General features: G+C 49.1%; 1 protein-coding gene across 1 annotated transcript; it reads right to left on the reverse strand.

Moving 5' to 3' along the window:
* Nucleotides 1-122: 122 nt before the first annotated feature.
* Nucleotides 123-22,362, reverse strand: SCD (stearoyl-CoA desaturase). The gene is made up of 6 exons (XM_074907338.1): nt 21,943-22,362; nt 17,923-18,211; nt 10,225-10,355; nt 6,582-6,787; nt 5,073-5,305; nt 123-3,858 (listed from the first exon to the last, which is right to left on the reverse strand). Exons 1-6 carry the CDS (start codon nt 22,342-22,344, stop codon nt 3,659-3,661), a joined length of 1,461 nt encoding a protein of 486 aa, XP_074763439.1. The 5' UTR covers nt 22,345-22,362; the 3' UTR covers nt 123-3,658.
* Between the last annotated feature and the right edge of the window lie 2,383 nt (nt 22,363-24,745).

Below are 24,745 nucleotides of genomic sequence, written 5' to 3' on the forward strand. Positions count from 1 at the left end.
AGGGAGGAGGGTTTGGAAAGGGTAGCGCATAGCATTCGCCATCCCGATGGGGCATGGCGTGCAGCACCGAGCCCAGCCCGCCATGTCATCGCTCCAACAGGTTTTAAAGTAACGTTTTTTATTATGAATAAAATTTCAGATCAGCACAACCAGATGTCTGTTTCCATATTAGTAGAAATTATTTCAAAAAGGTTTTTATTTTCCAGTACACAAAACAGAGATGCTACTATGCAGAAATCCCTAAGCTGTGAAAAATCATATCCTACTCACATTTCAACAGTGACAGAGCTTAGACAATGTGCAGATTCAACTTTCCAATCCTTCCCTGAACACCCAACACTTGGACATCTGCTCTTCACAATACCAGCAGGGCTGGGAACAGTTTTGGAAAACAAACCAGTCCATGCTTCTGCCAGCAGCAGTGTGTGTGTGGTACCTACACCTTCCTCCTCCAACGCACTCGGCTGGTCGACAGCGAGCCTCACCACACCCCAGGGAGGCAGGGCATAACCCCCTGTTACGGATAGGGAAACTGAGGCACAGAGAGTTTTTGAGTGACTTTGTCCTAAATCACACAGTGAGCGAGTAGCTAAGCTGGGAACAGGTCCCAGCAGAACAGTGGCTCTAGCCACCAGGTCCCACTGCTGCCTTCTCTGCTTCTACCTCTCACAGACTCATTTAAGCTAAACATACAGACAACGCGTCCAGGATACAAACATGCCACCAAAAATATATATATATATTTATAGATATATATATATAATCTCAAAGTTCTACTTAAAGTGTGGTATGTTTCTTAATCTAACAAAAATTCTAACTCAAATACATTCAAAATCACCTGCACCCACAGTTCAATGTAGGCAGTTAAATAATTAAGAAACCCCTCAAATGTTCATAATTCAGAAAAAAAAAGAAAAAATACGGCAAATAGCTGTCAATACTCCTATGTATATTAAAGAAAGATTTAAGGCACCCAGAGATATTTGCCAATCTAGCTTTAAAGTGATTGGACTGTTTGGTTACTGCTCCTCAGCTTCCACCCTAATTCCAGATTCTGGATCCGAATCAGCAGGTGAAATCTGAAAGGAACTCTTGATTTCAAACCCTGCTTCTCTGTTGAGAGGATGTGAAATATTGCAGCATGTCACGGCACGCTTCTCTACCGTAGGGTATGTCACACAACACCTTAAGGGCACCAGGAGCAAGGAAATCATTTTCCTCACCTTCTCCCCTCCTCACACCCCTTTCAAATTACTGGGTGGAGCAAATCCATCCTCTCTAGAGACGTCTATGAGTTCTGAGAGGTTTAGACTAGAGCAAAGTCAGTCCACAATTACAGAGCAAACAGTGTTTCTTCTTTTTGGGAGGTTTTTTTGTTTTTTTTTTTTAAATGGTGGGATACAATGCTAGCCACAATCTCCTTTGCCCCAGCCAGTCCCCAGTCTGTCACGAGCCTCAGAGGAGTAGGGATGCCTTCTCCTGACACGAGGAGCTGAAGGGCTCCCTGCGCCATTCCTCCCTGTTGTGCCTTTCAGCTGGAGACCACATTGCTCCTGGTGGCTCAAAACCTCAAAGGGTCCCATTGCTGAGCAATAACAAGGCCACAGTGGTGGCAGGGAGGGGAAAGAAGAGGAGAAGTCCTTCTTTTCTGAGGAACAAGCATATTCTTGTTAAGGAGTACATCACAGGGCTGTCCTGGCTCCTGGTGAGTTTCACAGCAGCAGGAGAAATCAAAGCTGCAGATAGGTGCTCCCGTGAAGCTTGCCTGGCTGCTACGTGGCAGAGCTGAGGCGAGGAAGCCCTCTCTAAACAAGGGAGACACTGCAAACCCCACTCCAACATCACCTCGTTCCAGCCACCTCTTGTGCTTTCCTCCAGCTCCATTTGATGAATTTAAGCTACAAAAACAATACTACTGCTACAACTAATAATAATAATAATAATAATAATAATAATAATAATAATAATAATGAAGAGAGTTAAGGGGGAAAAAAAGCACGTTCAGCCCCAGTGAGGAGCTCAAGGTCATGACACCCAGAACCTAACCCACCGTCTGAACTCAAGTTGCAGTCTCTGCAACCTGCAGGAAACAACACCCACAAGGACTTTTTTCCCCAGCACACCCCCTAGCTGTGTGCCCACATCAGCTTGGTGATAAAACTGACCTTTCTGCAGTCTCAGCCACCCTCGCTGCCAGCAAAGAATGGAGGTGGCAAGATGGCTCGCCGAGGGGGCCAGGAGGCAAGCTAAGGGACTAATGAGGAGCTGCTTTTGCCCTCCCTTCCCACTAGCTCAGAGGAGCAGGGAATGGCACGCCACCCTGGTGGACCCTAGCCAGGAAAGCCCAGACACTGGCAGCAGTGTCTTGCTTCAAAGGTCTCGACTCCCTCAAGCCTCCTGTGCTGCCTGGCTCTGCATCTGTGTTTCTCAGGCACTCGCTAATGAACCGAGTGGAGCCCCTGGGGATGGAGAGACCTGCTCCTGCAGACACCCTCCCTATGCCTGCAAGCTCCCCCTTGCCCCATCCCTGTACTCAGCACAGGATGAGGATCCACAGAGCTGGCATAGACACCAGGACATTTCTCTGCCGCCCAGGGAGGACCCTGTTCCTCCAGCACATAAAGCAGCTTAAGTCAGTGGTGGAGCTTTGGTTTACATCCTTCTCCCCCTCTCCATTTTGGCAACGTTCTGTTTGCTGGCGAAAATCTCAGTGGCAGCAGCAAACAAAACCACCCTGGGCTGGTGCTGCCCAACGGCAGCCAGTGGCACACCCCTCCATCTGTCCCCCTCCTCGCTGTGGCTCTCTGAAGGGGCCGCAGAGACCAGAGCCAGGCTCCACCTTGAGATCCTGGTGGCACAGGGCACAGCGGGCAGTGCAGGGAGGAAGGCTGTGATGCCAGAGGGAGGAGGATATAAGGCCACCAAGGCTCTCCTCTAGTGCCCACTGCTGTCACCAGACCCCCCCCCCCAGCCAACAGTGGACCTGGCTAGAGCTCTGAGACTGGAGACTCTCCTCTCCCCAGCCAGAGAGGCTGTGTGGTGGGGAGAGCACTTCCCAAGAAACATACTGGAAAGAGATAACTCTCTTCTGATGGCAAGGGAAGCGGACAGGGCTGCTTTTCTGAGGAGAGCAGTTCAGCCATGCCATGTCTGTCAGCAGCCCTTGAGAAAGGAGGAGGGGCAGAGGAAGGAATTTTGGGAGGAAGGTGGTGGGGAGAGGGTCATTGACTTTGGCTCAACTCTTCAGCTGGCGGGTACAGGCTTCCCTTAACTCCATGGTACGTAGCCAGCTGTGATGGGCCTCCCCAGGCTGCTTCCTACCAGTTCCTCTGCCATGGAGAGACCAGAGTGACATAAAGCAGGAGATGGGGTAAAGCGACTGGAGAGAGGAACAGAAAGGAAAAGGAGAGGAGGGAGAGGGGTGGCCTTGCATTATAAAAGCAGAGTCCTAGATCTTAAATACATCATGTAAAATACAGTGTGGGAGGGGGGTTAAAACTCATTATCATTATCTTAAACAAACTGGTAGCATTATTCAGTAGTTAGTAAACAGAACATTAAACCTTTGTCCAGCGTGTTCAGAGGGGTCAGGAAGGGAGAAAGGGAGAAAAAAGGAGGAAGGAGAGGTGTGGATGTGTGCATGAAGGGGAGCAGGAACTCAGCCACTCTTGTGACTCCCATCTCCAGTGCGCATTTTCCGAGCCAGGATGACCTCCTTGGAGACCTTCTTGCGATCACTGGCCAGCCCCAGGAGGCACATGAGGTCAATGAAGGCTGTGGTTATGTTGAAGCGCCAGCCAAACTCACTGGTGGAATAATCGTAGGGGAAGGTGTGGTGGTAGTTGTGGAAGCCTTCTCCTGCAAAACATGACCAGGGAGAGGATGTTGCAGAGCTTCGGGTGAGGGCCCCTTTATCATGGCCCAAAGCACCACATTCCTGAAACAGGCTCTGGATTGTGTCCATGCACCTCTCTCCTCTCAGCCCGATTTCACATCTCTACAATCCATCCCATTCCATATGGGCATGGACCAGCATGCCTGGGCTGGCCCAAATGAGGCAACGACAGTCATAGAGGACCTGTGGTGCTTTAGATGAAAACAAGCGTGTGTTGAGGAACCAAGACAGGACTGGCTCAACAACTGCAACAAAACACTAGGGGAATCCTAATGGATTTTCCTCTGCCACCACAAGAAACCTTCTAGTACTGGTTGAGCTACCAGCTAGACTTGCAGCAAGTCCCCAACAAACCAGGCTAATCAACACTCCTACAACATGGGCAGTCCTAATGCCAAATCCAAAGGGCACTTCCAGATAGGAATAATGCAGATAGACTTCTACTAAGCAATCCACCCAGCTGGCCACCTCTGCTCCAGACATTGTCAACACTGGCTTCAGTGCTCACCCCTTCAATGACATCACCTGGAGTCCTGCTCCTACCCCTCTGAGTCTCCGCAGCTCAAATTCCCCTCTACTAAAAACCCAGGAGTAGATCCTTCAGTGGCAGAATTCAGTGCAGCCCCAGTAACAAAGAGTGATGCAAAGCAAGTGAGGATTTGGGCTTGGGAGAACAGATCAGGACAAATGCTGACCCTAGGATGTACTTTCCTAGGTACTCAAAATGAGAAGATGATCTGGCTTGTCTCACCCTCAAGTACCCCCAGAATTACCAGCTGCCCTGAGAACATGTCCAAATGTGTATCTGCTGGTTTTCAAGTTGACAAATCTAAGACAGATAAACAGACTACAGCACACGTTTTTCAGTCTGGTGAACGATGCGGAGAGAGCTTTGAGCAGGATAAATAAAATATTGCTACTGAGATAAGGAGTGTTAAGTGTAGCAGAGTCCTTTCCATCCTGGAGAGAGACTGGTGGGAGCTGATAACCCCATTGCCCTTATGTACTCACTGGCCAGCCTGGGAAACTCCCCCAGATGCAAAGGCTGGAGGGGAAGGGTGCAGGGGAAAGTGGGGACACCTGGATTCACAGAAATGTATGTAAGTATCTGCTGCCCCAAGGGGCAGTTCCTGCTCTACATCCTACCCACAGCAAAAGACACAGATGCTGAACGTACCTAGGGCCCCCAGGCTGACCAGGGGGTTCTCCCGTGGGTTGATGTTCTGATCGTATGGCCGGTTGCCAAACATGTGAGCAGCACTGTTCACCAGCCAAGTGGCATTGAGACCTATGGTGTACCGCAGGATAGCTGGAATGAAGAAGCTGATGATGATGGATTCGTTCCAGAAGTACCAGGGCACTACAGTGGGCAGGGTGAAGCACAGCAACACCACTGAGGGCTTGTAGTATCTGGAAAGGAAGGAACCAGGAGGAAAGTGCTCAGTGGCAGAGGCACAACAGGAAGGACTGGTTCAGTTGTCCCTTTGGAGGATTCACTCTCAGCTATACAAGGAAAATCAAGTGCAGTAATACCGCAGCCCTGAGCCCTGCATCTTTTGCCCTGGATGCACAGAAGCCATACCTGGAGACTCCCAAGTCTTATCCCTGGGCAGTAGACTCAAACTGAAGTCCTGCTCTCCCTGTCTCAATCTCACACATGCACAAAGCAATGTACCCTTCACCGTGAGTCCAGACACCAGCCGCTGCTTTTGGCCTCATCTGCCATTTGCTTCTCAGCTATGTTGGTTCTCATAAAGGCAACCCCATGCTTTCAGAGTCCCACAGAAGGTCCTTTCTCAGGCTTCGGCCCAGTGCTGCAGCTCCTCCTTGCAGACCTGGCCCTGCCTACCTACACATCCCACCAACACATGTTTGTGCCATCCAACAGATGACTATGTGGGGCCTCTCACACTAGAGGGATGGGAGTAGCAGAAGCTGAACCGCATTCTAATGACCCACAATGGGTATCCCAGGCACAAAAAGGAGGGAAGCCATAAACCTTGCTTGGTTCATCTGGGACTGAACTAGGGACCTCCTGAGTTAGGGTGGTTACTGTATGGGTTCAGTCCCCCATTCCTGCAGCCCTGGTGACAGGCTCGCCTCCTCTGGGGATCAGTCCCAGTATAGCTCCTAGCTGAGAGACACCCCATCCAAGAGGCACCAGTGAATCAAGAGTGTCCTTCCCAGTTACTGCCTTTCTCATGTCCCCATGTTCAACTTCTCTTTCACCACACTGTTTCCAGGAGACTGACAGGAGAGTGGCAGAGGCATGGCCTGGAAGATGTACCACAACATCTCCAAGGATGGCCTGGAGGCACCTGTGGGTGGGCTCTGGGTCAGCAAAAGCAGCAGCTGGGCTGTGTGTGGGCAGGCAGGCATGGAGGAGCTTTGTGGTGGGAAGCTCAGCTGGCTGCTGGCAAGATGCTACAGGATAGGTGGGCAAGAAAAGGGTGTGGGAGGGTTGGAGGTAGCACTAGCTCCTAAATACTTCCTATCTGAGAGGCACAGCTCATTTCTCACAGCTCATCCCACAGGAAAGCCTTGGGCAGACCGAAAGCTCACATTTCTCACATGGTGCCCTCAATCCCCTTGTGTTCTGTCAAAGGTGCAGGGGGTCCCCAGCCCATTTGCAGGGTCCCTGCTCCATCCCACATGGCTCTGCACTGGGGCTGACCCCACCACTCACCTCCGCTGGAACATCACCACTTTGTCAGCCTTTACATCGCTCAGGTCCAGCTTCTGGCCCTTCTCTATGACATCCGGGTGCTTGCGTACCAGCAGCCAGCCAATGTGGGAAAAGAAGAAACCCCGTGTGGCATTGTGTGGGTCTGCATCTGTCTCGGAGAACTTGTGATGGACACGGTGGTCCCGGACCCACTCGTAGATGTCATTCTGCAAGGCAACAGGACTGGAGACTTAGGGCCAGGGCTGGAGATATTCCCTTCAAATTAACAAAAGGGCCTAAAACACAAGGGTTGGAACTAGATGGTCTTTAAGGTCCCTTCCAACCTAAACCATTCTATGATTCTATGATTTAGACACCTAAATCCCATTGACCTGAACTTGTATCAGTTGTTTTATCTTTCATTAGGGTTTGGGTTTTTTGGCTTTTAAAACAAAAAGATGGGTCTTCTTTGCTCAACCACTTCAATTTTCTTTGAAATCTGCTTCTTTGGTGGGCTGCCTTTTCCTCTTTTTTTTTAATTGTCTAACTTTAGGCTTTGGTTTGCACATCCTCTACAACATCACAGGCTCTGATTGGCCAGCCTGCTCCCCCACCCCTACAACAGCCAGCCCTCACTGGCTAGTCAGTGCCTCCTCCCTCACACGCTTGGTCATTTGTCCCCATCCCTACATGGTGCCAGCTGGGACTGATCAACCTGCCCCTTCCTTTCACCCTGACATTTTCCATGGGTCAACCTGCCTTGCCCTTCCTGGGATTGCCAAATCAGATCTGTAACTGGGGGCAAGGTGTTTTTAAATTTTTTTCCCCCATTGGAAATCAAACAGTCTTAAAATTAATAAACACACCATTTCAGTGACAGTCATCAAAAAAACCTCCCTTCAGCCCCATAACTGTTCTGTTTAAGCTGAAAAATCCATACAGTTTGGAAAGTATCAAAATTTTCATCATTTGTGCTAAGAAATTATTGTTTGGACAGTTTTAAGAATAGATTTTAATGAGCCTGTGCTCATTCCTTTATACAAAGACTTCTATGTGCTTAAAGCCATGTATTACACCATCCTAGAAAACATAAACCAGAGATCGCAGCACACCTCTATTGCCTGTATTACACAAGAGGCTCCTTAATTTCCTAAATACATAGGATTTTTCCTCAAAACACTTTGAAGGTAGGGAAGCAGCATAATCATCCCTACTTCTTGCCTGGGAAGCTCAAGTGACTTATCCACACAGGAAGGCTGTAGCAGAGACAGAACTCCTCAAGTCCCTCTCATGTGCTGTAACCACTCCTCCTTCAACTGAGATAAAATGATTTACCTGCAGGCCATGCAATAAGCCAACAATAGATGCGGGCTAGGATTCAGCTGTCACTTGTTTCCAAATACTGGGAACTGCTGCCTTCCTTGCAGCCAAATCCTGAGTACCTCCAAGTATCACAACCCCTCACTGACGTTAGCCGAACTTGGCGACTCAGCATTCCCCCAGAAGAGGGTGGCCCAGCAGCCTTCCCTATCTAGTAAGCAGAGAAACACAACCAGTACCTATGCTGGAAATGTTTCACTTGTGACCCAAAGCTTCTTTCACATTCCAGACCCTACACTGCATCATGTAACATGAGAAAACCCAGCCTGAAAGCTGACAGACAGCTTGGGTTTGCACATCTGGGGAGGCTTTCTCTGTCTCCTGAAATCCTGCTGCAGACAAATTTGGAAAGAGTCCATGTACCACAGCTGGTACCACCTCATTCACCACACTCTGTGCACAAACACAAATCAGGGGTCTCAAAGCTGAAAAGTCAGTATCTTGATGCCAACTTTAGCACATTACCTTTTCTACAGATCTTCTCTGTAGAACTGCAACCCTGTCTGAAAAGCATGGCTTTCTGAGACCAGCAAGTAAAGCCTAGAATGCCTGCTTCCTTGGAAGTTTCCAGCTACAAGCTATAACCAGGAGAGCTTAGGCTGTGCTGCAGCCACCTGGTCTTGCAGGTGGTGGAGCCAACTAGCAGCAGAATTCCTGAATTCTCTGAAATCACAAACCACAGGTATCTGAGAAGCCAACAGACATTTTCTGTAGAACCTCAGATAAGATAATCTATAGTCTTCTCTGGCCTTAAAAGTTACCGATCTCATCTTAGAGCTGCTGCCACTGACAGGAATGAGATAAATGGAAAATAAATCTTCTCTTGATCTCATTGAAAGTAACTATTAAAAAAAAAAATCCGTGGGGAATGGTAATGAATTTTCAGTAAAACTTTGGATTAGTTCCTACTGAAGCTTAAATATCTGTCTGTCTCATCTTTGTCATCTTTGTCTATTCCTATCCCCTACAACAACAGCTCAGCAAATTCTTTCCCCCTCTGCCCTATAACCCTGTCAAAGATGGTCTTTGTATGGGACTAGCCGATACACAGCAACCCACCCCATTCCCTTGCTGAGTGCTGGACCAGTAGGTGGAATCAGCAACTTGGTCCTTCCTCTTTCTCCTAAAAGACTCTGGTTTGGTACTAACAGAGAACAGGAAAGTCAGTGGTGTTTTGGAAAGCTTTTCAAGGCTAAAAAAACCCCATCCCCACCATCTTGTGTTACATGTCAGTGAAGTGATATCCGGGGCAGTAAACGGACACATGACAGGACTGAAAGGTATATGTCTCTAAAATACCTGGTCCACCTGGGCTTTACCCTTCCCCCATACCTGAGATGGAGAATTAGGGACACAGCACTGATACTTTTCTGTTCACCTTCTTCTAGCAGAAAGTGCTGCACCTTGCACCCTCCTGAGTACTTCCTACACATGACCAAGCCTGTGTGAAGTCCCTTCAAGTACAGTTCGAGGACAGAGTGTCATCAGAGCTGCCTCACAGCAGCAAACCTGAGAGACCATCAGGATTTTTCTGTGCCATGCCAGTCTGGGTTTTCACTCTGACTTCTTTGCTACTTTCTACAGTCCCTAAGGACTTCCCAGTTTGTTTGCTTTGTGGACTGTGAAGTGCTCTCCTGAGCAGTTAGGCAATATCCTGCTGTGCTTATCAGCTGTTTGCAGTCACTTGTGCCACTCTGAATGGGCCTAACCCTTCTCTCCTTGAAACATCACTGACCTGGGATGACTCTCTGGAAGCCAGTGGTGTGACTTATAACAGGGTTATTCCTTAATATCACTCTTGGGAAACAGAGAAGCATCCCCCGAACTGCATAATCTCAAGAAGTTCTTGGTCTTTCCGCATCAGCAAATTCCAGGCTGGCTCCCTGGGCTGTGTAGATGTATCCCCCCTTATCCGCCATGCAGCAAGAGGAGGGTGAGGCAACACCAGGAGAGCACTTAGCACTTCCACACCTCTTTCACAGGACCTGGAGCACCTCGAGGGAAGGGTATGTTCCTGCTTTAGAGAGCTTTCCTACCCTTGGTCTTGGCTAACAGCCCTCTCCCCACCAGGTTCATCTCAAAGTCACCCTCTGACAGGACAAGGTGTGAAGACAATGAGACAGACTCTAGCACCACAGTGTTAGATGGAAGGAACAGGTTGTTTCCTAACAAGACACAGTAGGAGAGAGGAACCTCTTCATCAGTTTGTGCCACATACCCGAGACAGGGATTCAGGGGAGCACTTCTCTTCTGAGGACCAGTGACACACTGAGGAGGTGCTTACCTGGAAAGCTATGGAGTTTGCAATAGTCAAGAAGATCCGCAGGGGCAGCGTGGCTTTGTAGGACCGATGGCTCCAGAGGCGGTGAGATCCAGCTGTTATCCCCAGAGCACTCACCAGAAAACACAGAATGGCTGGAAAGGAAAAGAAAGTGTTGGACCAGTTACAGCAAGTCAGCCTGCAGCAAAGTTTCTGGCAGATCAACACAAGGGCAAATCTTCCTCCAAAGCTGTATAAGCAAGAGAAGAACCCATGGAAAACACAGACTGGGGCAATAAAAATCAATGTGAAAGTGCCCAAGCTACCACAGGTTTCCCAAGCAATGTAGGGCAAATCACTTCAGTTCTTCATCTCTGACAAGGGAGGAGGCTCCCCCTTACGAGACTTGTCATAATGGTTGGTACTTCAGCATAGTGCCATCTGTCATGGTGCAGGATCATCAAAATTGTATAAAGCAACTGCTTCCATACAGCCCTGTGGTAACAGCTCTGCAGTCCACCAGGGAACAGCTTCCCCTTTCCCTCCCACACCAAATAATCAAGGGTCTTGCTTTCCTCTCTCACCACTCCTCACTAAATCTCTTTTGCATTTTCTTCACCTAAAGGTGGTAGATGATCTTATAGTTCTTCAGGGGGAAAGCTAAAGCCCATGGTTAGTCTTCTCTTCTGCTCCCTTTCTGAGCAGAAGCTGTTGAGAGAAAGATCTAACCTACCATCCCCCTGAAGCCTGGGCTACTCAGCATTCTCCCAGAAGAGCTGTATCACTGACTTAAAATATGCCCAGAGGCTCCTGATTGCAGGGTCTTTTTGATTCCCCCCTCTGCTCAGCTCCTGCACCATTTACTCCAAGGAAGGAAACTCCAAGGCTAACAACTCATTGAAAGTCATGCCCACAGCAGAGGCAGACATTGCTAGGCCTAGCTGAATTTCGAGGCTGCTTCATGTGTTTCCTCTCTGTCAGGAGAAGGTCAGAAGGACCCTTCTGGCGTCAGAAGGAATTCCTTGTCACTCTGGAAGCTAGTAAAAAAACACACCCCTCTCCCACTGGATCATGTGTTTATGTCTGCCCTGGTCTGTGTGTTCCCACATGTCCTCCTGGGACTTCTGGAATTTAAAATCTTGTCATCATTCCAGCATCTCGTCCTAGAACTAAAATGGAAAAAAGATCCCAAAAGGGTCATAGCAGAATTACAGTAGGAAGCTGAGGATAAGAAGAATATTGGATCTGAAAATTAACTCTTTTTCTAGGAAGGAAGCATCAGAAAGTTTGGCAGAAAGACGGATGGCGTTCAACAGTTGGTTTGCCCTGCAAGCTCAGACAGCAAGAAGGAAGGGTGCACATCTGTGCATAGGTCAACTGATCCACCTTCAGTCCCCTGGGGAAAGGGATGCCTTCTCACCAGTCCCCCAGGGGAAACTCTCTCCTTGGTATGAATTTGCAGATTTCAGACAATTGGATCAATGCTGAAAATACCTCCTTATTCTTACACGTAAACCCATGGATAGGAATTGCTGGTATGCTTGACAATACCATTTGGTCCAGCCAAATGGCTCTAATCAAGCTTATCTTGAACCCAGAGAATAGATACTCTGCTAGAAACTTGCCTGGAATCAGAGATCTGAGACAAGGCACTGTCACCGTGTTCTTTCATTCAAAATAATCCAGGCTTTATTTCCTATCATCTCCGGTTCCCTCTTTCTTCTGTCACCTCCTTTTTGTTTTTCTACATTCCAAACCTAATCTCTCATCTGCTAAAAGCTAGTCTCGGCTAATTTAACATCCTCTTCTGGGCCCTTAAACTTGCATGAACCCTCCTCACTCCCATCCTGCTGTATAACAGAAACGTTCCCTGTCTGCTGATCTGACTGTGACTTTCCCTCTTTATCATCTTCCTTGGCTTCCCTGCCTGCTGCCAAATGCAGTGCAAGCTTCAGACCAGCACAACTCCCAGCACCTGTGTGGTCTCTCAGAGGAGCCAAGCAGGCACTGGTCATGGTTGATTTATAGGGCATGGAGAGGGATGAAAATGCATGCAAATGCAGCAGGATTCAGCCTCTGCAAGAGACAATAGAGCTGAGCAAAGCTCACGAAGCTGGTCAAGCCTGCAAGGCGAGAAGGGAAGGCACAAGCAGGGTGTTTGATTCAGGTCCCCCTTTGCCTTACTGACAGGAAAGTACTGATGCTGGATACCTTGAAGGTCTCACCCAACCCCATGATGTTGACTTGAAAGTTATGAACCAGGTCATGACCAGTTCCCTGTTGGTTTTAAGATTTTAAGACTTGTTTTAAATCAGTCACTGTTCCCACAGATTCATACAGAAGAGCAAACCTTGAAAAAGCACCTAACGTATGACTGATTTACAGAACCTCTCTGGCCTCAGACACTGCAATAACAACAAACCCCGTTCCTGGATGTTTCAGACACTACCTACTAGTGGCAGAAGAGTGACTCACCGTCATTCTCCCTTGAACATAAGCAGCTGTACCCTGCAAACCGCATTTCATAAAACCTCTGTGCAACTTTCTACCTATGGTGCACACCTCAGTGGCTGAGGTAGATTTCCAGGTGTGACAAGCAGTTTATGGCAGAGCTGAGAGTGGCATCCAGGAGTCTGGATTTCACCTCCAACCTATACAGACTCTATGAAAAACACCAGCCAAGGAGTTGACGATAAACAGCAGGTTGCAATGGATGTGTGGAGCAACTTCTTAGGAGAGAGCCCAGCTCTCCCCTGCAGGGCACGTAGGCATGGGTTAACAGTGCACTGGGGACAGAAATTACCTATGCAATCTTTCATGATCTTCAATAGTACTAGAAAGTAAGTGCCAGGTTAGATGAGTATAGGCCCTATTTATGTCCCTTAGTTCAGGCCTTGCTCTCTGGTGAATCCTCACATGCTGACTGGGAATTAGAGGCTTCCAGGAAGATTACTCTGGCTGAGGATTGTGGTATTTAAGCTTTGCAAGAAGGAAGCTCACCTGTAGCTCTTTTATAAAGGCAATTCTCAGAATTTGTGGATATCCCCCTCAGGAAAAGATGACGCCAGCAACAAAGCCATACCAGCAAGCACAAGTAATCACAAAAAAGGAGGTTGGGACACTGACAGACCCAGAAACCAGACAGCCCAGTACTTGCTTTTGGGTAGCCTTGCCTGAAAGCTTTTGTTAAAAATTTGGAAGAGTACCCACTGCTTTTGGGTACCCTGGCACAGAACAGTCATGGCCTTCATCCAAAGCCCATGAAGCTCAGCATTTCATATTGCCTTCTCTTGGAGATGCATCCCAGGTCACTACAATGGCCACAACTCTCTAATTATAATCCCGTGCTGCCTTGCCTCTTGCCCATATACAGCAGCTGTAGTTTATTTAAGGAGCAGACACTTTCTGTGTGAAAGGAGCTGATTCTCAGTCTATGCATACATGGCACCCAGCCCACAGAAACCCAAACCCTACTTGGGGACTATTAACTCCATCAGCCATACCTAAGAGTTGTGACAGTGACAGGATATGGGCAATAGATTGAAAAGCCTGGTGGAAAACAGGAAGAATCCAGCACCCTAATGATTCAGAGGGTTCATCCCTGCAAAGAGGTGCAATTGCATAGCCAGGGAATCAGCATCTCACACAGAAGAAGAAAAGTTCCTCCAAGATCATCCACTAGGAATGAAATTAGAAAGAGAGTAGAGAAGGTGAAATAAAGTAGCACAGATTTTCACAGCTACCCTGTGATGCTGCCTCAAACCGCAGGACTTGACTTAAGCACTTCATCAACTGACATTTCAAAGTCATCTTACACACCACGCTTTGAAGTATCCAAGCTCCAAAAGATTGTCCACTCACAGGTGATGTTTCCAATGACCCATTCAACTGGAATACAAAGAATTATGACCACTGGCAGTAATATGCACTCAGTGCTCCAAAATTAAACCCAAAACAGATTCAGTCATATTTATATGACTTGCTAGCCTTTACCTCTTCAGGGCTCAGATTCAGATCTCAAGTTATGAAAGGAAGCCAGGAATGTGCTAAAGGCATTGTTGCCTGCAGTTAACACCAAGAATGTTTACATGAAGAGGTGTCCCAGCTCCAGCAGGTGTCCTTGGGCTTCTGCTCAGTGCAAAGGAAAACTACAGCTCTGGACTGTTCCCTCCAAGTCCTGCTAGGCAGCTGGGTCAAGCTACTCTGAGGAAAAAGATACCAAGAGCAAGGAAATGCATAGGCTGCATAAGGGGAACAGCGTTTAGGAGGAGCAATAGAAGCTATGGTTACTATAACCTACCTTCCCTAACTGGCAAAATCAGAACTTCCCCTCCACGCTCGGAGGAGAAGCACACCACCTGCTAGTTAAGCCTGGAGAGGACTACTGCTGCCAGCAGTAGTCTTGACAGAAAAGTAACAAAAGACTTCTGTAAATGTTTTGCTGGACACATTTCTTGCAGGTAGTACTGGCTGAGATTTTCAGGCTATGTTACCTAAATTATCCAGCAAGCTGCTCCTTGATCCAAAAATGATGCAGCAGCAACAAAAAATTATATCAATCCATGTTTCTCCCACCGCTGGCACTGCAGGGAGCTGAGGTGTTGTTAGAGCACCATGTCAAGAGGAACCATTGCTGTTTTATAGACATTGTTGGCCAGGCCAACAGGTGTTAACACAAATATCATACATCTGCTGTACCTGAGGGCCAGGAAGACAACCTGTAAATCAAGTTTCCAGGGAGGCTCAGGGCAGTTAGAGAAGAAACTATCAATCACCTTTGCATCCTGCTCTTCCAGACTCAGTCTCTATCCTGTTTGGCAAATGCTGTGAAATCTGCTTCGTGATCCCTGAAAAGACTGTGCAAGACTTTATCGAGTGCAGTGGAGAAGACAGTAAATAAAAGGGGAGCTAACTAGAAAGTCATAGTGCTGGAAGGGCTCGGAGAGCTCTTGTTATGGTGAGCTCACCTGATCAACAACCCCAGCTTGTTCTGGGAAGCTCTGTAACAGAAAGAGATCAGGGGATACAATGCACACAGCAACACAGAACAGCAAACAATGATGAAGGCAGGGCTGGAGAGCTTGAGAGACAAAGAGGAATTAGCACACAGAGAAATGAAAACAAAAGAGGACACAGTCACCAATATAACTGGTTTCAGAGGGACAGGAACATCAAGGAGATGGTGGCTTGGATGAAGAATGTAAAAGCAGGGGGATTCATCCTTATAATAAAATATAGAAGGTATGTCAGCTACCAGGCACCACAGCTGCTTGTAGCATCACAGCAGAGAACATCTGGGGCCATGTTATTTTTATATTATATGTACACAGCCTAAGGAAGGAATTATCTGAAAAACAAACAAAGAAACGAGCAAAAACTCCAGCAGCTCCAGAACTACCACTGGGAGAGCTGTTCTGCCATAAGTCCACAGTGTATTGCCAGGAGCAACATGTCTCTGCTGCTCTATCCTTGTCTGTAAAATGAGAACCATAGTCCTCTCCTTGCTACCAGGATAGTGGTAGGAAAATAACAGTAAGTCACTGAGATGACAGCCACAAATACCTTGTATGTGCTAAAGAAAGGTATGGACTGAGAAAAGGGCAGTGCAAGAAGGATCAAGGAACCTTGCTGAGAAGCCAGACCTGTGGAGGGTCAGAGTATGCCAGCTCTGGTCAGCACTGGAGGAGAATGGACTATAGGAAAGCTCTGACTTGGCTGCAGAGTGCCTGGAAGGGTGATCCCTTCCCACAGCAAGTGCCAGGGATGCAGGATAGGGAGCTCTGTGGAGCTACTCCAGCTTTGGTAAGGCAGGATCGTTCTTCAGCCAGTCCAGAACAGTGCAATTCCTCCAGACTCCATGTACTTCTCCCATTCCCAGAGCATCTGTCACTCCAGAAGCCACCAAGGAATCTCGCAGTGCCTCATAGTGGCAGGAGAGCAACTGGCACTTCACATCAGAGTTGACTGAAGGAGGACAACAGAGGGACTTGTATCAGGTAAAAAGCAAGGCGGAACCCCACAAAATGCTGTGGGATGCCATACAGACATCCTGAACAGGCATGTGGTTGCAAAGACACTGCCTTAGAGACCACTTTGAGGTAAGGTGGAGCTTGGCAGAATGCAAAGCAGAATTAACCTTCTGGATCAAGATGCTCGAGCCCACTTAAGTATCTCAGGGGAGCTCAAGAGTGAAGGGTTGGATGGACTTGGAAATCATGGTGCAGCTTGAAATGAAACCAGTAAACCCCACTCACCTTTTCCTTCCTTCCTTTCTGCTGCAATGCCCTGAGGATATGCGGCTGGGGTTGGAGGACCCAGGCTTCAGCCAGTGAGTGAGAGAAACCAGCAGACCCTGCCTAGCCTCTATCAGAGAGCCTGGGGATGGGACACACAGAGCAGGACCAAGAGCCCTGAAACACTCCTCCAAGGTCATGCTCAGGCTGCATGTTCTGCCCACCCCTGCCACCCTGGGGAAAAGCCCAGCCTGCCAGGTTTTCACAAGGGAAATGCCCAGCAAAGTCTTCTTTCATAATGCACCCTGAAAGCCCATGCTGGCTGCACAGGGAACATGTCAGTGCCTCAGCTTTTGCAAATGCTGTAGCCAGACTCTGAGTCCTGTGGCCTCCAGCAATGCTCATCTCCCAGGCCTTTGCCTGTGAGAAGCTGAGATGGTCCAGGAGGAAAACAGTCAGTCTAGCCATCCAGGGAGCTATCTCTTTGTCAGTCCAGCTGTGATGCTTGTTGCTCACAGCCATCAGGAAGACAGACTTTGAGAGCATGACAGGCCAGGCAGATTGCTTCAGGGCCTGTCCACAGCCAGACTTGGCAGGACGCTGCTCCCGGCTGAACACTTTGCAGGAGCACCGCTGAAACCAAAAGCCATGCAGTAGGTCTCAAATTAGACCGTGGCTTTTTGTTTCAGGATGTTGTTTCACAGGAAGGCAGGGCCTGGATGCAACCTCTCAACTTCCCCACTGGGAGCTTTGCCTTCTTGACTCCTCCAAGGGTCCACACAAAGGCTCATGAAAAGTGAGGCTTCCCTGCAGCTTGGGCCTCAGGCCCAGCTGCATTTCAAGCAGTCAAAGGAGAAGTTTGGTTCCTATCCAGGGCAAGGTCGCTGAGAAAGCGGAGCTTTGCCTAGCTACCTTCTGCTGGGTTGTGCTTTCCACTGGAATTTGCTGCCTGGAGAGCCGCTTATTTATTTTTTGAAAGTTGTCAGGCTTAGTTCCGGGATGATGAGGACTAATCTGTGCTTTTGTAAGAATGATAAAAGACCTGAGCTTCAGAACTTAACTCTTGACTTTTATCTTCAGGACAACTGTATTTTGTCTCTTTCTGCTCACACACACGTGGAGGCTCTGCAGGATTTAGCCTCCCTTGGTAAGGACAGAAATGGTTCTTGCCTTTGGGCAGCAGCCTCATGCCAAATGCCTTGTACCTTGCCTCCCCAGACACCCCTTAAAGTGCTGTTGCTAGCATCTTTCTTCCTAACTTTCTGGGATTGCCACAGTACTCCATCAAACATTTTCTGTGCTCCACTCCAGAAGTGGCTGCACATTCAGGAGTGGGCCACATCCAAGCCTAATGCCTGTGAATCAAGTTTGTTCTTTATCACTTCCCTCTTTCTCCTCCCCGAGTCTGTAGGCCTGGAGGGAAAAAAAATACCACCCAACAGATATGGGGTTTTCAGGTGTCAAGAAACAAATGAAGGAACATACTTACCCCATGCCAATGTCTGGATCTTTGCAGAAGGTATGAGCACCAACCCTAGTATGGCCCCTAGATGCAGCAGGCTCATGAGGATGATATTCCTCCAGACGTATTGGAGGGGTGGCTTGGGGCCCTCTTTCTCCCGGTAGGTCTCATCAAAGATATCATCTATCACGTCCCCCCGGTCTTCTGCCAAGTCCTCATGACTGAGTAAGTCCTTCTTCATGACAGCATCCCCATTCCTGGCCACCCGGGAGATGAGGGTGCCGACCGTGGTGGTACTGGAAGCGGAGGAGAACTCCTTGGAGAGGCGGCAATGGACATTTTGAAGAAAGGAAAAATGGAAAACAAAACAAGAAGTTGGTGGTTACCAATGCAGGAAATAGAAACACAAGCAGTTTCTCTGGCAGTACCAAGAAGCAGCCTGCAGTTTCTCTGGCAGGTTCAATTCCTTCAGCTGAGCCCTTGGCACCAAGAAGAGCCTGCTCTGGCTCCACAGAGTTGTGGCATGAGAGGGAGGGGGCCTGATCTTTCTGGGGGGAGGAGGTGAATGGTGGACAGGGTGCAGAAAGTAAAGACAAAGACGTGAATACCAGTCTTTTTTCCACCAGTGGCTTTAGGGAGATCATTTGCAGGCTGTAAGAATTTTCATTTTCCTTCAGTTTTATTAGTAGGCATTTTTAGGTGGACTTGTGGTCTGGGCTTGTGCATAAGTAGACAACAATAAAGGAAATCTTGAGAATGAACAAAGAGGTAGGAGAGAAATATGGTCTGACGCATGGTTTTACTATAAATTACTGGGCTGCTCCTGATATCCTGCCTCTTTGTCTCACCTCACCAGGGATCACTGGGGAAACAACAGGAAGATCCACAGAGGGATTCTTCTGGGGTGCCTCTACCTCCCCCTGCCTCACCACCTAGGTTGCGACATGGCAAGACCAAAATGCTTGGAGATGAATGGATGGAAGTAGTTGAGCAATGTGCTTCCTATCAGACCTACAGCTCCTATTCCATGGCTGCTGCTAAGCCTCTTATCCCTCTCCCGCTTTCCACCCACAGGCCAACTAAGGCATGGGAAGACAATACTCTGAGCCAAGGCCACCAGTACACAGAAAGGAAGTTTTAAGCAGCAAGTTGGCTCAGCCTGGCTCCCAGCTCCCTCCTGTAACCATGACACAACATTCCCTCTGCACACGCTTGTTTGCCCTGGCTGAGTGACAGCCTGCCTGATCAGGCATGCATGACGAAAGGAACAGGCAGGACTGACCCTGATGAGACAGGTCACTGAACCCTGAATTACCAATTTCTATCTCCATCATGACAGCTGCATGCTTGCTGGTGCTCTCAGCCCTTTGTCAGGCCTGAGCCCAAGTGCCCGATGGTGCTTGAACCTGGGGGTGCCAAGCATGTGGGATGTGAGTGGCGGGAGGGCACGCTGTCCCCAGCCCCTTGCCTCCCAGGAACCTGTCCCTCTGCTGCCCACACTGCTGCCTCCACATGTGAAAGGGCAATAAAGGTCAGCTGGCAGGAACAGGAAAGCTAGAACCATGGGAGGGAGTGTGGCCAAGCTGGAAAAGCTCCTTTCCCAATAGAAAGCTCTCCTGAATTAATAGCAGATTCCCACTCAGGCACCCAGGATTCATAAAGACCACCATCCTGCCATGGCCTAGTTTCTTGAGGGAGGCATTAAAATCAGGCCAGGCAGCTTACGTGGCCATCCCAACTCCTCCCTTTCCCAAGGGTAGAAACTAGAGGGTTACAGACACCTTCCTACAGGGAGGAGCTGGCAAAGCTGACAGATTCCCCACATTTGGGAAGTAAAATGATCTCTACAGAGGGAGCCCTCTAAGTTTTTCCTTCTGGAATCGAAGGTTAGAAAGGAAAAAAAATGGACATTAAGTATCCTGCTGCTTTCTCTGAACCCAGGCAGCTGCTGAGCTCGGGACCAGCTACTTCTGTATCCCAGCTATAGGCTGTCTCTGAGGGTATGATACTCTGAGCTGCTGAAGATTTTAGAGACAATCCCCTTCCAAAAAGGGCTGTGAGAAATGTCTTCTAATCCAGAGATTGGGCAAGGAAGTCCTGCCCATTTCAAAGTGTCAGATACTCTCATTTGGCATTTTGGCAGGAAGGCACAGTTTTCTTCTTTGGCTGGAAGACAATCTACCAAAAAGACCCAAGACTTGTTTATGCAGGAAAAATTCCCAACAGAGATCTGGTGGTATAATTAGATGGGTAACGCTCCCCATATGGAGATGCCGCTTCCAGAGTAAGAATGTGGGGTTGGAGTTGCATTTTTCTCCTCCACGACAGCTTATGTCACTGTCAAAGTTACACAGGGGCAGAGGAGGAGGGAGAGCATAAAGAAAACAGAGAGGGAAAAAACCTCTTCTTCCAAAGTTGTAGTAACCACACAAGGAATTTTACCAGCGCACCTATGCTGCTGGAATTACACTGATACAATCAAACTGGTCATTTCTCACATGTAAACTAACCTTAAATCAAAAGGGTTTTAAAGCAGCTGTGAAACACAGCTCTACCATTACAGACTTGGTAGGGGGAGGATGGAGAGAAGGAGGTAGAACGGGCAGCTCTTTAGCTGGAGACTGGGCTAATGAGGAGAAAAGAAAGAGGATTTTTACCCTCCTATGGCCATAGTGGCTTCTGTCACTCCTACAGAGTAAAATGAGTTGGGGACTGATCTGGAGTCTAGAGCTGAGAGGAGAAGGAAGACAGATAAATCCTTTTCATGAGCTCTCCGTCATTTACAAAGGACTTTGCAGCTCTCATCTGCAGAACAGATGTGTTCCCCATCTCCAACATCCCCCCCCCCCCCCCCAAACAGCACTGAACATGCTATAGGTGATCCTGGCACCCTGCCAGCTTATACAACCAACTGCAGCTCAAAGGCTCCTGCCTGGGTTCAGCCTAGGTGCCCCAGGGCACTGAATCTTGGGTCCGGTATATTTGAATATGCCCAGCGTAACCCAGGGACAGGATTCTTTTCAGCCTCCAGGATATGGCCCAAAATACATGCCAAGACTGTGAAGCATGGTCTGAGCACACTGCCCTTAGCATCCGTTTTGGGTGGGAAGAGGATTAAAGTTCTTTACATCAGAACATCCCTGGCAGGTCACAGCAACAGCACCAAAGGAAGACTGGGGGAGACTCCGCGTGCTGGCGATATGCAAGAAAAAGTGCGGGGCTGTGATTTACCTCCACCCCTATGCACAGGCAGAAGGGGGAAGGACGAGAAGGCGGGAGCAGGAATAACATAATCAAGCCCCTGCCTCCCCTCGGGCGAAGGGTAGGCAAAAAAAAATCTCTGAAGATCCAACAGGTCTAGTATTTTCCTGGTGTCAGGTTGTTACTCAGTCCTTCTCATGCCAAAAATGGGTAGTCTCCCTATTGTATGTTTGCTTGGCTGAGGCAATGCAGACAGTCATTCATTTCATCTGGGCAGCTGGCCGCTTTCACCTTGCGTCTGTCCTAGAGACGCTCCCTGCTGCAACATTTGGCTTAAAAACAGAGCAAGTGAAAGCCCTTTCTCATCAAAAAACCCCATAAAAATTAAGAAAATTAAAAAAGCATGGTCTGAGCATTACCAAAAACCCCAAGACCTCTTGGCACAAAAAGACCTTCCTGCACAGCCCCTATCAGCACGCTTAGATGGGTGTTCTCAAGATAAACCTGTATTTTACACTCGGTCTGTCTGAGGGCATAGACTCCACGGGGAGACAGTCCCGGCGGCGGCGGATCCCCGCTCCATGCACGGTCTCCCCACAAAGCTTGGGTGATGTCTTAAGTTAGCACCGAATGACTTCGCCTCATGACTGAGAAGTAGCGTGGAGAAGACACACGCACACACACACACATATGTGTCTACGTGCGTGTGAGCGTGCACGGACACGCGTGGATGCCCAGACCTTTCTTCCCAAGGCAGCAGCGGCGCGGCACTGCCGCAGCCGCGGAGATGGGGAGGAAGGGGCGAGGGGCCTGCCCCCCCCGGCCCGCCGGCTGCCCCCCGCTTACCTCCTCCTGTAGCAAGTGCGCAGGCATGGGGCGGCCCTGACTCTGCTCCTCGACGGCGGTACGCGGGTGCGCAGGTCCCCAGCGGCGGCGGCGGTGGCAGGAGGCTGGCTCTTGTCGACCCCTCGCTCTGCGAGCTGTGCGGCTCGGGGCGGCGGGCGCGGAGGTATTTAAGCGGGGCTGCTCGCTTGGCGGCTGGCGGGGCCGAGCTCTCCACGCCCCAGCCTCCCGGTGACCCCCTGCCCGCGGTTTTGATGCGCGGGGTCGGGTCAGCGCGGCGGGCGGCGTGTCGCGGCGGGTCCCGGCTCTCGGCGTGCCCGGGAGGGGAGGCGGGGCGGGGCGGGCCGGGGGACGGGAGGAAGGACGCTGAGGAAGAGGAGGATGACGAGGGCCAGGCTCTCTCATGATGCCTGACTGCTTTTTTTCTTTTTTTTCTTTTTTTTTTTTTTTCCTCCCCTTCGCAAGCCGATTGGCTGCGGGAAATTTGGTGCCACCTCGGCCTGCCCTCGCCATTGGCTGCCCGCAATCTGCTGTTCGTTCCCCGCGGCGCGCACCCTGCGCGCCCGCCGCTGCATGCGCGTCCCGCTCCGCGCCCGCCGCAGGCGGCCCGGGGGGTGCTGCCGGCCCTCCGCGGGGTGCGGGGCGCTGGCACCCGGCCCTCCGCATCCCCCCTCCTCCGCCGCGGGGGCTGCCCCTAGTGAAAAAAGAGGCGCCCGAGCGGTGTCGAAGAGCGGCGGAGAAAGAAGGGGCTTCATCTACTCTGTATAGGGGACCCGTATGGGGAGCATTCGGTGTATGTATCTATATACAGATCATACATCTCTGAAAAGAAAAGCACACCCACAGCTGTATAGCCGGATAAGCATGTATATCTGTGTAGGAGTTTATCTCGATCTGCAAAAAGCCTGGGAAATATTGGCTGTAATGTTTTAAAAAGAATCCTGGCCATTTTCCCCCAGAAAACAGTCCCTTTTGGTGGAGGGCGGAAGGAAAAAGGAGCAGCTCAGTTTGCTGTCAGCTATTTTCCATAACAACCTCCTCACTAGCTAGTAATGCCAGCAAGAGGAAAATCCAAGCTCTATCCCAAGGAGACCTTCACTATTAAAAGTGAAAAAGAGGATACTTGTGAATAAAACCTTGCCAGTGGCAGAGCCTGGAGGCAGCTCTCCTAACCCCACCGCATGGTCACTGTGCCAAGCACCCTCAGCTGTTAAGCAGCAAGGCTTGGGGGGGCCTAGTGCCATCACCCCAGCCAAGTTTCAGCTTCTTTCCCCACTCCTGGTGTGCCTCATGTTCAATCTCTGGCCCCTGCTGACACGTGAGTCATTCTGGGAATGGAACAGGGATGTCAAAAGCCATTTTGAAGTGTGCCCATATCCCCTGACACATATCCTGTCTGGGCAGCTATTCTGCAGCAGTGGAGCTGACCACATGAGGTGCAGATGGACAACCAAGATCTTGCAGAGTCTGTCCCTGGGCTGATCCTGCTCAGCTATAGCAGGGTTGATTCAGTGGTAGCTGTCAAAAGTGAGCTGCATTGTAATCACTGGGAAGGAAAAATAACAATGAAAAATAACGGTAGCCCAATTGTTCTCTGGATTTAGAGGTGTTCAGCAAAGGGGGAAAAAAATGTCTCTCCTTTTTCATTTCACTGTGATCAATGTAGAGGTTTGAGAGTAGTCTGTGTTTTAGTTTCACGTTAGGAACTCAAGTCTTGCCTACTTTCTGAGACAGTATTACAACAGAGCGCCATGTCAAAAGATGTTCCTAGATGGTGAAAGCTGACATGAGTCAGAGAGGGACTTTTAACTGTCCCTTTTAAGACTCTCCGTTAAATGTTTGGTTAACAACACTGAGGGTTACTGAACACTTGGGAGAAATGATGTTTTAATTAAAGATCCTGCCTACTTTCTATGTGAGTGTTGAAGAACTGTAAACTGTTCTAAAAACTACCCTAAGGAAATCCAACTCCTGCTATTTCCAAAAGAGAAACAAAGAGGAAATAAAGTAAAAAAAAAAAATAGAAAAAGAAGGTGGTGCTTGTTAATTTTAAAAAATAACCTGCAGCTCATGCCACACAGGGAAAATAATGTCAATGCCATGAACCAGGGGGAGAACTGGCAATGCCACAGGTGGGTGACAGCGGGCCTTTTGGCAATTCAAAGATTGCAGGTAATCAGACCCACCAGAGCCCTTTCCACCAGTTTCTTTCCTCAGATGTGGAGTGTGCTAAGAGGGAGCATACAGGGCAGCTAGACTTTGTCATCCTCTAAAATTAACACTATGTCTCACTGCTCTCACACAACAGGAATAAGTTTTCTGAATATTCCCCTGCCAAGTTATCCTGAGAGTTGACCATCACATTATTTTCTTGCACAGAGAGATAGATGTTGACCATTGCTGGGGTTGTGCTCACTTGGCAGGTTTCAAGTCTTACATGTTAATGACAGCCCTGAGGAAGGCCCTTCACCACATGGCCAGTTTCTCCTGCTGGCATTTTCATCAGTTTTGAAACAGGTTAATGCTCCTGAATGTGACCACGAGGTTCAGGCATTGACATCCTGGCGAGGTGCACTGGGTAGTTTGCTTTCCCAATGTTTAGATTGCAGAAGCTCCAGCCTTGCCTGTCAAAAGGCTTTTTGGCCCTTTGCAGGCTGGAGGCTTGGCTGTGCAGTGCCCGCCAGGCTCTCTTCCATGGAGAGCTGCTGGCAGGGGTGATGGCCAGCACCATGCACACCCCTGGCCCCCACCACCAGACCCTGCCCATCTGAGTCTCTGCTGTAGACTGCTGTCTCAGCTCTGCTGC

This window comes from Athene noctua, chromosome 5 (genome assembly GCF_965140245.1).
Source record: "Athene noctua chromosome 5, bAthNoc1.hap1.1, whole genome shotgun sequence".
Classification (NCBI taxonomy): domain Eukaryota; kingdom Metazoa; phylum Chordata; class Aves; order Strigiformes; family Strigidae; genus Athene; species Athene noctua.

Coding starts and splice junctions, on each gene's coding strand:
- SCD (XM_074907338.1), bottom strand. CDS start 22,344: ATGAGAGAGCCTGGCCCTCGTCATCCTCCTCTTCCTCAGCGTCCTTCC. Junction 10,356..17,922: donor GATCCAGACATTGGCATGGG/GTAAGTATGTTC, acceptor TTTCCTTTCCAG/CCATTCTGTGTTTTCTGGTG. Junction 3,859..5,072: donor GGTCAGCCTGGGGGCCCTAG/GTACGTTCAGCA, acceptor CATGTTTTGCAG/GAGAAGGCTTCCACAACTAC.